Below are 16,588 nucleotides of genomic sequence, written 5' to 3' on the forward strand. Positions count from 1 at the left end.
GGTATTATTTGGTTTATGGATCAAGTTAGTGTTCTTTATCTGTCTAGCAGATTTGTGAAAATATTAGAAAAGAATGACAGTAATGTAAAGTTATAATAGAATTTGACAGAAGTAGTTCTGCATAAATATAAAAAAAATTTGTGCAATATGTACACAGACCACAAATAGATAAGCAATATGCTTAATAAATAGTTTTTCTCCACATTTTCATATACATGTCTTTATTTCACTGTTCATGATGAGACAGGAAGATTTACACATTTTACTTGAAAAAACATTGAGTATTATTTTGTTTTTATAGATAAAATGTGTGTTTATCTCGGATCAGCCAAATTATGAGAGATAATGTACGTCAAGTTAACTGCTCATATTCCCAGTAAACTAATGCATAAATGTCCTATGGTAGTGTTATATCTAGTAATTTCTCGTAATGTTAACATAACTGTAACATGAACATATTCAGATGTTAACTGAACACTGTTCATTGCTTCGTTCTGCAGGGGACTGATTTCACTTGAACATGAAGTGTATGTACTGGAGCCGATGGAAGAGGGAAACACACACCATATTTACAGAGGAGAACATCTTAAAGTCACCCAGGGAACATGCGGACACGGTCACAACATTTCATACCCTACAGAGATGATGAACACTACTGGAGCCGTCTTCAGCTCTCACAGCAGTCACAGGGTGAGACTTCTCTGTGACGCATGTGACGCATCTCTGAATAAAACTGGATATTTAGCTGTAAACAATGTAGTGTTGGGTTTTATTCATGATGATTAAAAGAGAGCTGCAGTGACAGTGACTCAGCCCGGCGTGTGTTTGGGGCGGGACTATCTGTTTGCCTAACCAATGACAGATCAAGAATGACCAATTAAGCAAATATAGGGCACTAAAAATCTGAGAATACTTGAAAGACTTTCCCTCAGCTTTAGCTCTTTATTATTTTACTACAACCTCTGTGGCTTCTGATCTTGCACCATTCAGTTTTTGTTTTGTTTACATTTACATTACATTTATTTATTTAAACTTTTATTTTATTGTATTGTTATATTTGTTGTATACATTTTATTTGAAATGCATCACATTACAGAAATAAAATAGCTTGTTTTTAGGGCTGGGACAACGCGTCGAGGTCATCGATGACGTCGACGAAAAAAATACGTCGACGCAAAATATGCGCATCGATTCGTCCACCTGTTTTTAATTCTCTAAAAAACGTTTGCAAAACGTTTACCTTATGTGCGCTGAATATACGCGATGGCCGGATCAACATTCTGGCCAACGTTATATAACCAATCCAGGGGTTTTTCTGCATTGATCTTTTTTTTGGCGGCTGTCAAAGCCTTATTTGATCGGTGAGTGATGTAGAATAGAATGACTGTGCTGCGCCTGACAGGGCGCGTACGAGAGAGAGCCCCGGCTGCGCGCGCGCAGTCTTCAAACAACACGAGCGCTTCTTGCCCTCTCTCTCCCTCGTGCATATTAATCTAAATCATTAAACACGATAGAAAAACTCCAAAGTTTCACGCGCGCTCGCGCACTCACAGTCTTCAAACTATATGAGCGCTCTCTCTCTCTCTCTCTCTCTCTCTCTCTCTCTCTCGTGCATATTAACCAAAATCATTAGACACGATAGAAAAAGGGCGGAACGCCAAAGTTTCACGTGGACCATTCGGAGATTTTTTTTTTCTACACGACAGGCTGCTGGCTCCCACTGTTATTTTTTTTATTTATATTTTTTGGAAAAGTACTCTCTGTATTAGCTTAAAGCCCTCAAGTTTACATTGGTTACTGTATTCTTTCAATTGCTCTAAACAAGTATTTTGGGTGACCTTTTTTATTGAATGCGAAGACATCAAGTTGTTGTTATTTTCAATTCGAATTCGAATTCGAATTTGAATTCATGTTTTTTTCATTCAGATATGTAAATCAACATGTATAAATTGTTAGTAGTCAATTAATGGGGAGATAATCGAAATCGAATCGGTCTGAAAAATTAATCGTTAGATTAATCGACGCATCGAAAAATAATCGCTAGATTAATCATTTAAAAAATAATCGTTTATCCCAGCCCTACTTGTTTTTAAAGTTAGTTTCAACATAGCAACACTGAATCAGTCAATAGAGTGAGTTTGGAGGCGGGACTATCTGTTTGCCTGACCAATGACAGACAGGTGGGGTGTTCAGGAAACCTGTTCTGTTTAGTGAAGCTACTGATGCATAAAGCGATAGATCTTTCTCTGTTTGGTCAGTTTAAGGACACCGGAGGATGTGTTCAGTTTTTCGCCGTCGGCACTGAAGTGTTTAATATGACAGAAATGATTGCTGTGTCTGAGCGTTTACATCAGAATCTCAATACAAACTAACTGTTTAAACACAAGAGAGTCATTTTTGAGATTCAGAAACAGGTTTTATTCTTTCCTGAAAAGCATTTATCCACCATTTGCTACACACAGCCATATCTGTGCCCGATGTTGTTGCTGACTCAATTTAGACTCGTTACTAGATACGTTTCATCAGTTCAGCAGATATGGGTCTTGCTGTGGAAGTCAAGTGTTTTTATTCAATTAGACGCTTATCAGCTTTCCTCTTGAAATCGAAACAGGTGAAACAGTCTGGTAGGTGGTACGACCCTAATTCTTCTCAACTCGAAGCCTGACACAGATGAGTCTGGCCTTTTATTTCCATTAATGGAAGACCAGTCACTGGAAACAACGAGAGACAGCTTCCATTGAGAGCGAGAGGATTGATGCTGAATGCATGAAGACGAGGGTCACCTTCATCTTAGTCTGACCGCTTTTAGAGTTTGGATTGGAAATTGGATCCTGCTGCATGTGTTTAAACAGCCTGTACATATGTGGTTATATCTGGATATATCTAGTATTTGCATGACCAATTTGTCTGAACTCATACTAGAGAGACATGACTTCACAGTTTGAGGATTTAGTAGTTTTCAAGAATCATAAAGCCCTTTTCTTTTCACACTCCAGCTGTGAACTGAAAATTAGCGGTTATATTTGACCTATGAAGACTTTACTAGATGAAAATTGTATATTTATATGCAAAATTTACTGGGGCTTGTAATACTTCATAAGTCTTTATAAAGCAAGCAGTTGTTGCATGCGTGTGTAATGAGAAAGGCATTGTTGAAAACCAAAGAATAACCAATTAATTAAAGATATGAACATAAAAAAGCTTAGAATTACTTGGAAAAACTTTTTCCCTCAGCCATAGGACGCAAATATTCTCAAAGTTTACTAGACATTTGATTTCTTATCTTGGACTATCCATATTTATTTTCTTTTATTTTATTTTATTTGATAAAAAACTTAAAATATATATTTATATATGTATATTATTTTATTTTTTACTGTACACACACACACACACACACACACACATATATATATATATATAATTTACAGAAATTTATAAATTATATAGAAGTAAATAAAATATTTTGTTGTTTTAATTTATTTACTATATAGTTTTTTTTCTATATCAATTTTTGATCTAGATCTAGATATATTTTATTTATTTATTTTTTGTTGAGTCAGATTGGATCAGAAAATCAGTCAGCGAGTGTCTACACAAAACATGAGCTAACCTAGAAAAGACATTTATTTTATATAGCATTTGCTTTCACTAATTCCCGTACTGTACATCAATTTGTGTCATTTTAGTCATTAGTGACTTCAATATTATCCTAAAATGTGTAAAATAGTAATAGATAGGTGAGAATTACTTGAATGACTCTGCATTCGAAAAGTGACGTTTATAATATCTAGAAAAGACAAGTGGGTCTTTCACATGCGTATATGAGATTGCCAGGCAATCTGAAGGCTGTTAAAGTGAACGGTCTCCTGGAAAGCCCATGGTGGTGGATCAGATGTAGTTTGAGGGCATTGCTGAACCCAGAAGTGGATGTTCAATCACACACTGCTCTGTTAATAGAGGATACATTCGGAAGAGAGCTGAAGATGTCACCTCTGTTCCTTAAAGGCCATATAGACTCATAGCTAAATGGGCCTTGGGAGATTTTATGAAAGTGTCTTGAGTGCAGGCTCTATTAACTGTGTCCTTCAAAAGAAGAGGGTGAAGTTCTCTCTTAATCATGTTCTTTCTGTCGTTCATTCTCCCTGCAGCATAAACGAGACGCTCAGAGCAGCACCAAGCATGTGGAGTTGATCATCGTCGCAGACAACCGCGAGGTAATGAAGAGACGCCTTCAATCATCTAATTCAGCGGCTCTAAACTAGTGGGTCGTGACCCAAAAATTAAATGCAGATCTGCTTTACTTGGGTCAAAGACATCAGCGATGCTCAGGGCAATCGATAGCTAACCATATAATGCTGCTCATCCTCAAAAACCAGATCAAAACTACCTCAAGTAAAAGGAAATTAAATCCAGACTATATGAAATATTGATTCACATGCAACAAAGATAAACGCTGTATTTCAGAAGCTGATTTATTGGTTGCCAAGAGCATGAAACCATCAATACATCTATCTATCTATCTATCTATCTATCTATCTATCTATCTATCTATCTATCTATCTATCTATCTATCTATCTATCTATCTATCTATCTATCTATCCATTCATCCATTCATCCAGTTTATACATTTTAAAAATTAAATAAAGTTTTTATAATTATTTAGAAATGAAAAAAAAAAAATTTAATTATTTATTTTTAATAAATCATTTTAATAGTGTTTAAATAACTGTATGGCCCTGGACCAGTTGATTTTCACTAAATTAAATCATTGTAAATCCATTCATAGGCGTGAGACTTCCATACCTGCGTCAGTGAAAGGTCGTGACCCCTTGACGTTGAGTTTAAGAAAGTCAAGAGGTCAAAGGTCAAAGCAGATTAGCGGGTCATTGCTTGTTTGGACATGAAATGAAGACGGCCGGCTGCAATCTCTTGACCTCTTTACAGACTGTTTGTAATGTGCATTAAGAAACACTTTGTTTACAGTATAATTCTTTCTACCTTTCAAATATCCCGTCCTGTGGTGCTTTATTAGAGTTAGAAATAGTGCATTTCTACTTGACTTGCTCATTTTCTGCAATCAAGCTTCTGTCCTGATTTTTGTCTCTCCTGCAACAATCACAGTAATCTTGGGAGACACATTTCCAGTCTGTGCTTTTATTTTGTTAAACTGACAGCCTGGACTTCAAACACTGCTGGACGTGTTTGGCTCAACATCTGTGTCGCTGCCCATGGAAAATGAATTACCTCATGTGACATTTACCAGAGCTGGCCAGTGAACGGCACATTTGGCTGCATTTTAAAGACTTTTTTTATCCTTTCAGTATCAGAAACAGGGGAAAGACGTGGAGAAAGTGAAACAGAGGCTTGCTGAAATAGCAAACTACGTGGACAAGGTAAACTTGGAAGGCATGTCAACATGCTTAATTAATGAATGAATAATTAATACTAGCAGAAAACATAATTTGGGAGGAAAATTGTTATGTTAACCTGAAATGTTCTTAGTTAGTCATTCTTATCTGCATTTTAGCATTCAAAAAACAAGCAAGAAAATTCTATGTGGATGGTACATATTTGTGCAACAACATTCATGTATATATATTCAGTAAAATAATAAATAAGTGCAATAGATATATATGCAAATATTATATATATATATATATATATATATATATATATATACAATCTGAATATATAAATGTTAATCAGATTACATAGTTGTAAGTCTGAATATATAGATACAAATCTCAATGTATGAATGTCAATTGTGAATATATAAAAGTAAATCTAAATAAATACAGTAGTTGTAAGAGTGAAAATATAGAAGTAAATCAGAATAAACAGTAACATCTGAATGTATGCATGTAAATTGTATGTAGTCATACTTCTGAATATATAAATGTAAATTGAAAATATACAAGTTTGAATATATAGATTCAAAGCTGAACATATAAATGTAAATCATGAATATATAATGTAAATCTGATTATGTAGAAGTTATGAGTCTGAATGTATATAAATAAACGTGAAAATATAATTACAAGTTTGAATATAATAATGTTTATTATGAATATATAGTTATAACTCACTATAGGCCTCTATTATAAATCAGAATGTGTTTATAAATCTTTAGTATACAGACTTATAATTCTAAAAATATGTGTACATTACAACATTATAAATAGAATATTTATAAATCCTGATTAGATGTAGTTCAATTTTGAATATGTATTATCTACATCTTAATATTAAAAAAGTATTTAGTCAATTTTTATGTTTTTTAGAGGATTTCTAGCATGTCTTTGGCAAATAATTTGCAAAACAAAATTACACATAGATGCATATTTTTGATGTGGTGTATTTTTAAAGTGAGTTGTTCCCCCTTGAAGCATCTGCTTAAATCTGCTTTGCTGATGGCAAGCGCTGCCGTGTTTCAGTTTTACAGATCACTGAATATCCGTGTGGCTCTGGTGGGGCTGGAGGTGTGGAGTGACGGAGACAAATGCTCCATCACACAGGATCCGTTCACATCGCTCCACGAGTTCCTGGACTGGAGAAAACTCAAGCTGCTCCCCCAGAGACCACACGATAACGCTCAGCTCATCAGGTTTGACTGCTAAACACATTTACTGCCGAGGGCCGGCAGGTGGAAAACACAGCATGCGGTTCACCACCAGAATCAATGCAGCTCTTCTTCCAGGAAGAATTGCTTTACTATTTATTATTTTGAAACGTTGAAAAATGCATGAGGATTTATTTACATAATTGTATTTAAAACACTTTACACACAGCCTGCTGTAGATGAACTTTGTGTTTTCTCTCTTCAGTGGCGTTTACTTCCAGGGCACTACCATCGGCATGGCTCCCATTATGAGCATGTGCACTGCAGAGCAGTCAGGGGGCATCGTCATGGTGAGTGACATCTGTCAATCATTCTTGATGACATGGAGCTTTATTGATATTTTTGAGCATTTCAAATTTTTGATGTTTTGTATTAATTTATTATTAATATTTTTTTTGTTGCCGTTTTATTTGAATAGAGTTGATTCATTTGAAACCAAAGAATAATTTTTTTTGTGCAATGTTTTGATTTAAATGTGCATATATAGAGAGAGAGAGAGAGAGAAAGTAAGAGAGAGAGAGATTGATAGAAAGTGAAAAATTAATTTAAAATATGTATATATTTAATATAAATAAGTGTGTGTGTGTGTGTGTGTGTGTGTGTGTGTGTGTGTGTGTGTGTGTGTGATTTAAAAAGTGTTTAAAACAGTAAAAAATTCTAAATCACATTTTTCTGTAATTAATTGCATATTATAATAATGTTTTGACATAATTTTATATTATTTTGGCCAATTGAATCTCTAAATGAATAAAGAAACAACATAAAGATGGTTTATGTCTCTAAGTAAATTTCCCCTCAATTTTCCCCATGTTTTATAGCCACTGACCATCACAGTTAAATTTAAAGCCATTATTTTTAACATTTAACAGGCAATATTATAAATTATGTATATATATTTAGAATTTACTTTTATGTATTTCACATCATACCTCTATTATATGTATTTTTAGTCCCATTGCAAGTATGATTTTTTAGTTCTGGAATACAGAGGTCATCTGAGGTTGTTGTGCTTGCTAACTTTTAGGTGACATTCTCCTCTTTTACTGTGTCAAATGAGGACAGTAACTAAATCAGCATGGCTGTCTCGAGACGCTTCCCTTAAATCAAGCCAACACACTGATCACACAGCAGCACTCCACCAAAATATCCTGCTGAGACACAAAATCAGAGCACATAGTTCAACTCTATAGCCAGCTAAACTAATAACACCTCCGGTTTAATAGCACAAACTATTGCGTTCATTCTGCTTGCATGTGTTTCATGTGTAAAATTGACCATCTCAATATTTGTGTTTTGATTGAGGGTCCCATTATATGAAGCCTCTCCATTATAGATCATTATGGTCATATGTGGTTTCTACCAAAATATTTAGTCTTTGTCAGTCAAAAGAGCAGACATGCATGTTTTCTTCATTGAGTCGTTCATCGGATGTGTTTTATTTCCTTTGGCCACCTCTTGAATGTCAGACTTTTGTTTTTGCTGTGTGATTGAGTGGAGTTGCCACCACAAAAGCCACAGTATTTCACCAAAACATGGCACGATCTCATGACATCTTCTGTTCGGAAGAGGTTATGTCCTCATTTGACCAGTTCCCACTAAACCGAACTTAAGCTTCCTGAAAATGCAATGAGATACACAGACATCAGCAGATTATATGATAGTGTTCAGCTCCCCGGACAATCTCACATCCAGTGGAAATAAAACTCACAAAATGCCATCAAAAGAGATTAAACGGAGCGCAGATGGAGACTTCTGCCCGAGTCTCCTGCTTCTCTGATTTTTATGCTCCGAAAAAAACTCCAGCAATCTTAAATTTGTGTCCTGTAGAGAGAGAATTGCGTTCAGGCATAAGCATATTTTAACCAATGAGGCTTTCGGAAATGCGATTTGCTGTTTCCCTGCTTGATTTCAAAGTGATCTGGTTCTTTTAACACCCTCTAAATGGACTTTACACGCTCCTGTCCGTCAAACGCTCATCTACTGTGAAAGCAAATTGCATCATGCATATTTAAATCAAGTCGTTCTTTTCTTGACAAACGTGCATCCTTTCTATGCAAATGTGCTGGGTTCATAAGCATCAGCATTTTTGTTTGACACAGTTATAAATGCCCAAAGCTGGCAGGAGAGTGTGCCTTATAGGCAATATAATCTATGGTTCAAAAGTTTGAGGTCGGTAAAATTTTGACTCTTTTGCTCACTGATGCTGCATTAATTTGATAAAAAAAAAACACAGTAAAACACATATTTTTATATATTAAAATATGTAATTTATTCCTGTGATCAGCATCATTACTCCAGTCTTCAGTGTCACATGATCCTTCAGAAATCATTCTGATATGCTGCTCAAGAAGCATTTCTGATTATGATCAATGTTGAAAACAGTTGTGCTGCTTCATACACTGAAAAACAGTTTTGGTTTAGTAAACTTCCCCCAGAAAATTATAAAGAATTTGAAAGTAACACATAGATTTTTTACAGTGTATTTTTGTAGAATTCAGATTTTATTCAGGTTTTTGGAAAGTTCAAAAGAGTAGCATTTATTTGAAATAGGAGTCTTCTGAAACATTATAAAATTCTTTACTGTCACTTTTGATAAATACACCCTTGATAAATAAAATCATTAATTTCTAACCAACCCTAAACTTTTTAAATAATTTTGTTCCAGAGACTCTTTAGTTCTGGAAGAGCACCTTCAGAGCAATAAAACTTTCCTCTGCACATTCATGCTCATAATCCGTCAGAACTGAACTGGATCTGGTGGTTTTCCCTCCTTTTCATTTTGTTTTCACGTGTTTGGCAGACACGTCCTAACCAAAGCGACAGTAATTGTGTCTGTCCTGCCTCTTCAGCACACACCCTTCACCAAACAAAGCCTGCAGAACGGTGTGCAATTACAGCAGAGGATCTCCAGTTATGCTGCTCTGACAGATTTGTGCTAAAGTAATTATAAAGGCCGTTGGCGTCTGCTCATTACGGATCTCATGTGAAAGTGTTTTCTGAGAGAAAAACAAACGCACCGGAGGAGAGATGTGGGGGTTAATTGTAATCTGGAACAGGACGGATAACACCTCACGGGTCTCTTGGGTCGTGGAGGAAGAAATTGCTCTTGTTTGTTTTAAATTGAAATTGATTGCTTGTTTGAATTCACCGAGCATTTATTTTTATTGTGTTTGACTGATGGTTTCTCACTCTCTTGGTCTTCTAGGATCACTCCGATAACCCTCTCGGTGCTGCGGTTACTTTGGCTCATGAGCTCGGACACAATTTCGGCATGAACCACGACACGCCGGAGCGCGGCTGCGGCTGCAGGGCCACGGTGGACCGCGGCGGGTGTATCATGACCCCCTCCACTGGGTGAGAACACTGCACTGGTTCTGCAGTGGGATACTTAAAGCTGATGTGTGTAATTGTTTTTATGTTCTATCCAATATTCCTTTCTTGGTTTAATGTGCTATAATAAGGACATTCATAATTTCACACCGATGCTCTGTGATGCTTTCAGAACTTTAATTATGGTTCTGGTCGGGGGTGGGGCTACCTGTTTTTTTTTCTATCCAATCACAGACATGTTTGGAGAACCTTATTTTTGCATTAGTGTATATGTTCTGGTGATAAAAAAAAAAAAAAAAAGATAATTTTCCGCAAATTTATTTTTTAAAACAAATAATCTCTGTATGGTCACTGGTATCTCCCAGTATAATTTGGTGTTAATAATATATATATATGTGTGTGTGTGTGTGTGTGTGTGTGTGTGTGTGTGTGTGTGTGTGTGTGTGTGTGTGTGTGTGTGTGTGTGTGTGTGTGTGTGTGTGTATTTATAATATGTATATTAGTTATTTTAAATATTTAAAGGTGTTGATGTGATTTTTTTATTATTTTAATTTTTAATTTGTATATTTTCTATTAATATTTATTATATTTATATTTTCTACAAATATAAATGTTTTAATAAAAAATATATATATATTATTATTATTATACATTTTGATGTCATAAGTTGACAATTGTTTTAGATATTTTTAAAATATGAATATTCCATATAACCATGACAAATATATATATATATATATATATATATATATATATATATATATATATATATATATATATATATATATATATATATATATATATATATATATTTATTTATTTATTTATTTATTTATATTAATATTATTACATATTTGTTTATATTTATATATTTTACAAATTCTTTATATATTTTAAATATTAATATATTTTTCCTTTTTTTAAACTAATCTAAAAGAGATGTGAGGTTTCATAAGAAGCAAATTATTAAATATATAATTAATATATAATACAATATTTATATTTTAAAAAATCTTAAAGGAACGGTTTACATAAAAATGTACCAAATCTGTATGACTGTTTATCCTCAGCAAAACTAATACAAATATTTTTTTTTTCACAATATTTTCTTTTAAGTAATTGAACTTTTTTTACGTGAAACATAGTTTGTTGTTATTTGGATGCTAATTTTGCTTTCAACAGAAGAACAAACAGCCCACAGTAAAAGTTCTGTGTAAAATCCCGTCAAACCCATCAGCTGACTTTATCAGTGTGAATCAGCTTCTTATTCCATTTTACCCAGAATGCTCAGCCTGTTCGGCACATGATGGCTCTGTCTGTTTGTTAGTGGTTCGCTCTTTTTCTGCCTTGTTACTCCATAATGAGCTCCATTTGGTCATCTGCACAACAGCAGACTTTAACACCACAGCGGGACAGCATTAGCCTTTAGCCTTTAGCCACACGCTCATTAGCATGCTTCCTGTTGACCCGCTGGTTCATGACGTCTGCATCACACAAACCAGCTGAGAGTCGTTTCATAAACACATCTGAGCTTGTGCACCTCGTTGCTTATTTATTCTGTCATCTGTTAGACGGGACGACAGGTTTACGGTCAGATGTTCTGCGAGCTGTGATGAAGAAACAACTCTAAACACATGAATTAAACACATTCGTAAACATGGAGTCATTTTTAGCACATGCTGAATAAATTCGTTAAACAGTAAGGATTTGATTAACCTCTTTTTAGGAATAAACTCACTTTTTTAGCAGCACATATCTACTCATCAGAAAGTGATTGTGTATTTCTGGGAATGTTATTGTTTTATGGATCGAGGATATTAAAGTTAATTGAATATATATATATATATATTAAACACACACATATAAAAACTCTATTGTTATTTGATTTCTCATATTAATTTAGTTTAAAAGTTATCAAAATAACTAAAACTGAAGTAAAAAAATGTAATAAAACCATTTAAGGCATAAAAAGCTAAAACAAACAACAAGACTACAAAAATTGTAACTAAATGGAAAATAAAAATGGAAAATACAGGACACGTTCATACAGGACACATCCCATGTATATAAATATCCAGGTTTTGGCTATTTGCACTGTGCAGGTTGATCGTTGTGTAACATTCATGAGAGCTATAAAGAGCAGAGCAGACGGCTCCTTATGCTTTCGAATCGCTTTCAAGTGTTTGTTCGTTCGTTTGACTTGAAGCATTGTGGCGCACTTTGTATTTTTGTGTCTATCGAAAGAAAAAACACTTGTGCATATTTGCATCGCTTTGAGCATTCTGTCTAGAGCTCACCTTCTCACACGCTGCCCCATGATTGGTCGATTATGTACAATACCTGCATGTTATTGGGCAAACTGCTCTGGATGTTTTAGGCATTATTAAAATCCTGGCCGGGACGTGTCCCGTATGAACGGCGCATATGGCCACCCTATACAGAAGAGATGGGAAATGGGCTCAGCATGTACTGTACAATGATTGACAGGCAGTGGGTGTTTCTGATCTCTCATGACACCTGTTTCAGGTATAGAGACATTAACGCGTGGCATTCCCAAGAAATGGTTTGCAGCAGTTTTGAGTCTGTGATAGTCATTGTCTTGTGTGCTTCCAGGCAAGTAAATCACACATTTGCAAGCCATGTTAGATATTCACATGAGGCAGATGGTTGTGCGCCGGCCAACTCAATCCCAGCATCCTCTAGTGTGTATCAGTTCATCCTCACCAGTGTTTTAGCTGGATGCACCCATGAAAAACCCGAAACGTGATGCTCCATGATGTGCTCATAAAGAGGTGTCACGAAGTACCAGACGAGAAAAACAGATCTGATCCAGAAAATAAGAAACATATTTGCCATGTATTTGTACAAATGAGAATCTGGAATCAGACAATTAAGACGGATATTTCTTCTATTACAGCGCATTAGTCTGCCTCTCCTCTAACAGAGCTTTCATAGATCAAAGCGTCAATGAATTTAACATCACAGCAGGTGCTCGTTTACGAGCTTCACATCTATGTAATTGCATTAATTAAGACGTGAGTGGTGAATATCCCTCTGAGGTTTGAAGCAGCTCCTTCTGATCTTCTGAAGGAATCTGATCCCAAGTAGCTGGACTTTATCAGCACTTATTCTGAACAAGCACCGCCCACTCAGACAGGAAGAGACTGTTTGATTGACAGCTCAAGCCACCAGTATGAAGTTTTTAATGTGATGTTTTGGATCTGGTAGATCTGAATTGACTCCTTTCAATTTATGAGTGTGAATCGAATAGGCCAAGTTGAATTGTAATGACATGAACAGAAATTTCCTGAATTGTAATTTAAAGACATTTAACTTTAAGGTAATGTATACCGGGAGATGCAGTGTTCTTCCGCTCTGGTTCACTAATAACTAGTAGATCATATCGGTCATACAGTACATGCATAAGAAAAATGAGTATTCCCAGGATCATATTTAAGGGGGAAATATACTCATCAGAGCTTCATTTTTAAATGTATTTAGTTGTACATGTAAAGTTCTTAAAATACAAGTTTAGTAAAGTACAGATACAAAAGTATTTTAATAAATATTAATTATTATTTTATAAAACAAACTTTTGTGTTTCTGACTGGAAAACAACATTTCCCACAGTGCATTAACTGTGTTGAATTTGTTTCCTTTTTCTTATGAATTCCGATTAATACGTGATACACATATATAAATAAATTATTATGACATAATCATTTATTTATTTAAATTCTACCTTCACTCAATTCTGCTTCCTGTTTGCTACCTCAATTCAAATTCATTTAGCATTTTAGAACTTAATTCTAATCTTGTTTCAGTTCATTCATTTAAAAAAAAAAAATAGTGCATTTCAATTTGAAATTGGAAGGCCAGGGACTAAACTCAGTATGAGACATAATCAAAACTTACAAAATACAATGAAAGTCAATGGGGTCAAATGTTGTCTGGACCCCACTGTTCTATTGTAGAAATATGGTCTTTAATGTCCATGCATGTTCAGAATAACATGAGGAAGAGTAAATGAACAGAACTCAGCATTTTTAACTGAACTCTCTGTTTAAATATTACATAAACGATGATGCAGTGTTACAGTAGAACTCCGTAGGCGACTCTCTCCTTTGAGCCCACAGCCGCAGTGGCTCCTAACGCTGCTATATTTGTTCCTGTGTTTCTGTAGAGCGTTTGGAAGCTCCTCATTCCCTCGTAGAGAACAAAATGCACTCACATTAGTGAAATCTCCATTATGTGGGCCTCCTGTTGAGCCCAGTCCAGAGGAGGTGTTTGAGAGCGTAGACACACTCGAGTCACTGTGGCTTATCTCTGGGTTGGCATCAGGAGGCAAGAGGAAGCATCTGCTTATCTCTCACCCTCCTGAAGGCTCATGCCATCCTACAGTTGGTCCAGCGAGCATGAGGGCCGATGCGAGCCAGATTTCAATACTCGAGTTGCCCCGTGGACTCAGTGCGCTTGCCAGGAACAAAGACTCTGATGCATACTAATGGCCACAGCAAAGCCAACTGGATTCTGAAGCAAACTCTGGTCCATGCTGAAAAGAGCAGCTGTAGATATGAGGATGGGAGGAAAACGCTGCGCAGCTGAATTTATTGAACACTTGTTACACGTTCAGTTAAAAGAGACGTTTTGCCATTGCAAACCTTTACGAATGTCATACAGGTTACGTGGATGGAAAGAAACATTATTGTGTCAGTGAGTTTTACATGCTTTTCTCTCCAGAAATGTAACAATCTACTGAATGAACTGCATAAATTTTCTGTTATTTATATATATATATATATAGAGAGAGAGAGAGAGAGAGAGAATTGAACAAACACATATAGACTTAACACACGTAAATATACATATTTAGCAGGAAAATGATTGCACTTTAAAACTATGAAAAGGAAAACATTTTTTTTATTTTATTTGTTTTTATCTATTATTATTTATATTTTATTAATTGCCATAAAATTGCATGAAGTTCCAGTTATTCACACACACAGACACACACACACACACACACACACACATATTTTCCAGTATTTAAGATATCAAATACTGTATTTCATAGCATTATTTGAGTATCAGTAATGTTGGCCTTCATATTAATTGGTATTGGATCAAAAAGAAAGAGGACAAAAGTTGTATCATCACTTCTAATTTTTAGCTAGTAAAATGTAGACCAAAATGGATTACAGTACCTGATACGGTTATACAGTTAATCAAAAAATTCGTATTGAGAAGAATATGATCAAAATGCTAAATATTTTGGAAAATGAACATAGATGGTATCTATGTAATGTTAATTTGTACAAACAAATGCAACAAGCAAATTTCATATAGTCATGGCTGATGTTGGAAATCCAGACCAGAACCAGTCAACCTGGACGGATTTGTGCGGTTCCTGTCCCCATGCAGTGTGTTTGACAGCACTGACAGATGTTTCTAACTGCATGACATCTCACAGCAGAGACGCACTACACACATCACAATCACATCAGAGCCAATCAAAGCCGTCTGTGCCAAACAATCTCAATAATTCAAGAGCTATTACAGAATACAAACTCATCACAATCACACAGGACTCGAGTAATCTTCTACCTCGAGAAGAAAATCAAGTTACAACAGACGTGTTATGAGTTTCTGTCTGAAGAACACGCATTAAAGTTTCCAGTCTGTTCTTCATCTTTAGCCAGTTATGCATGTTTTATTTATTTAAAGAAGTAATATTCAACAGCGGTGCAGTCTGAAGATGAGCTCTGATGCTCTTCCTGTTCATGCAGAAGCACTGAGGCATGCTGGGGCTGCAGTCTTTTTTTTTATTTAAGTCTCTTATGCTCCAAAGGATGCATTTATTTGATCCAAAAATACAGAAGAAATTGTAATGTTGCAAAATATTATTATGATTCATAATATATCTTATAGTGTAATATATTTTAAAAAAAGCTATATATTTCTGTGAAGCGCAGCTGATTTTTCAGCATCTTTACTCCAGTCTTCAGTGTTAGACGATCCTTCAGAAATCATAATAATATGATGATTTGCTGCTCATCAAATATTTATTGTCATCAAAGCTGTGCTGCTTAATATTTTTTTGTGGAAAATCTGACATGTTTTTACTATTTTTTTTTTTTTGATGATTAAAAAACTTTTCTGTGTCTTTTGATAAATTTAATGCACCCATGCTGAATACAAGTTTCACTTTTTGTATAAAAAAGTTTCTTATTGGCCCCAAACTTGGCAATAAATTAATGGCATTTATGATTGATTGTATTGTAGTGTTAATTTCGTCAGACGAGACGAGACGAAATATGTTTGTCAACAACCTTTTTTTTCATGACTAAGACGAGACGATGACTGCACCACTGTCCAAAAACGCTGACTAAGACTAAATTAACATGCATTATTGTTGACGAAAAAAGACGAGACGAAAATGTTTTGCATAAAATAAAAACTAAGATAAAATCTCTCTTCATTTTCGTCTACAATCGTCTCTGCTTTTTCATCAACTGTTACGCCTTTAAAAATTCAGAACGAGTTTGCGGCTTCCCGCTGTTGCTCAAGTTACAGGTCTCATACTCCTGTTGCTGCTAGCCTGTGGCTGCAACACGAAACTGCTGAACACACAACAC

The 16,588-nt window shown here is 35.2% G+C and overlaps 1 protein-coding gene across 3 annotated transcripts in view; it reads left to right on the plus strand.

Moving 5' to 3' along the window:
• The window catches only part of LOC132122487 (disintegrin and metalloproteinase domain-containing protein 12), a 92,507-nt gene that overhangs the window by 58,317 nt on the left and 17,602 nt on the right, over positions 1-16,588 (plus strand). For all 3 annotated transcript variants that reach the window (XR_009426388.1, XM_059532821.1, XM_059532822.1), the window contains exons 6-11: positions 501-690; positions 4,152-4,217; positions 5,326-5,397; positions 6,439-6,608; positions 6,829-6,913; positions 9,829-9,977. Coding sequence is in view for 2 of the 3 variants with exons in the window: in XM_059532821.1 (XP_059388804.1) it covers positions 501-690; positions 4,152-4,217; positions 5,326-5,397; positions 6,439-6,608; positions 6,829-6,913; positions 9,829-9,977 (732 nt within the window). In the remaining variant the exon portion in view is untranslated. The remainder of the gene's footprint in view (positions 1-500; positions 691-4,151; positions 4,218-5,325; positions 5,398-6,438; positions 6,609-6,828; positions 6,914-9,828; positions 9,978-16,588) is intronic.

The sequence above is a fragment of the Carassius carassius genome, chromosome 40 (genome assembly GCF_963082965.1).
Source record: "Carassius carassius chromosome 40, fCarCar2.1, whole genome shotgun sequence".
In the NCBI taxonomy this organism is placed as follows: Eukaryota; Metazoa; Chordata; class Actinopteri; order Cypriniformes; family Cyprinidae; genus Carassius; species Carassius carassius.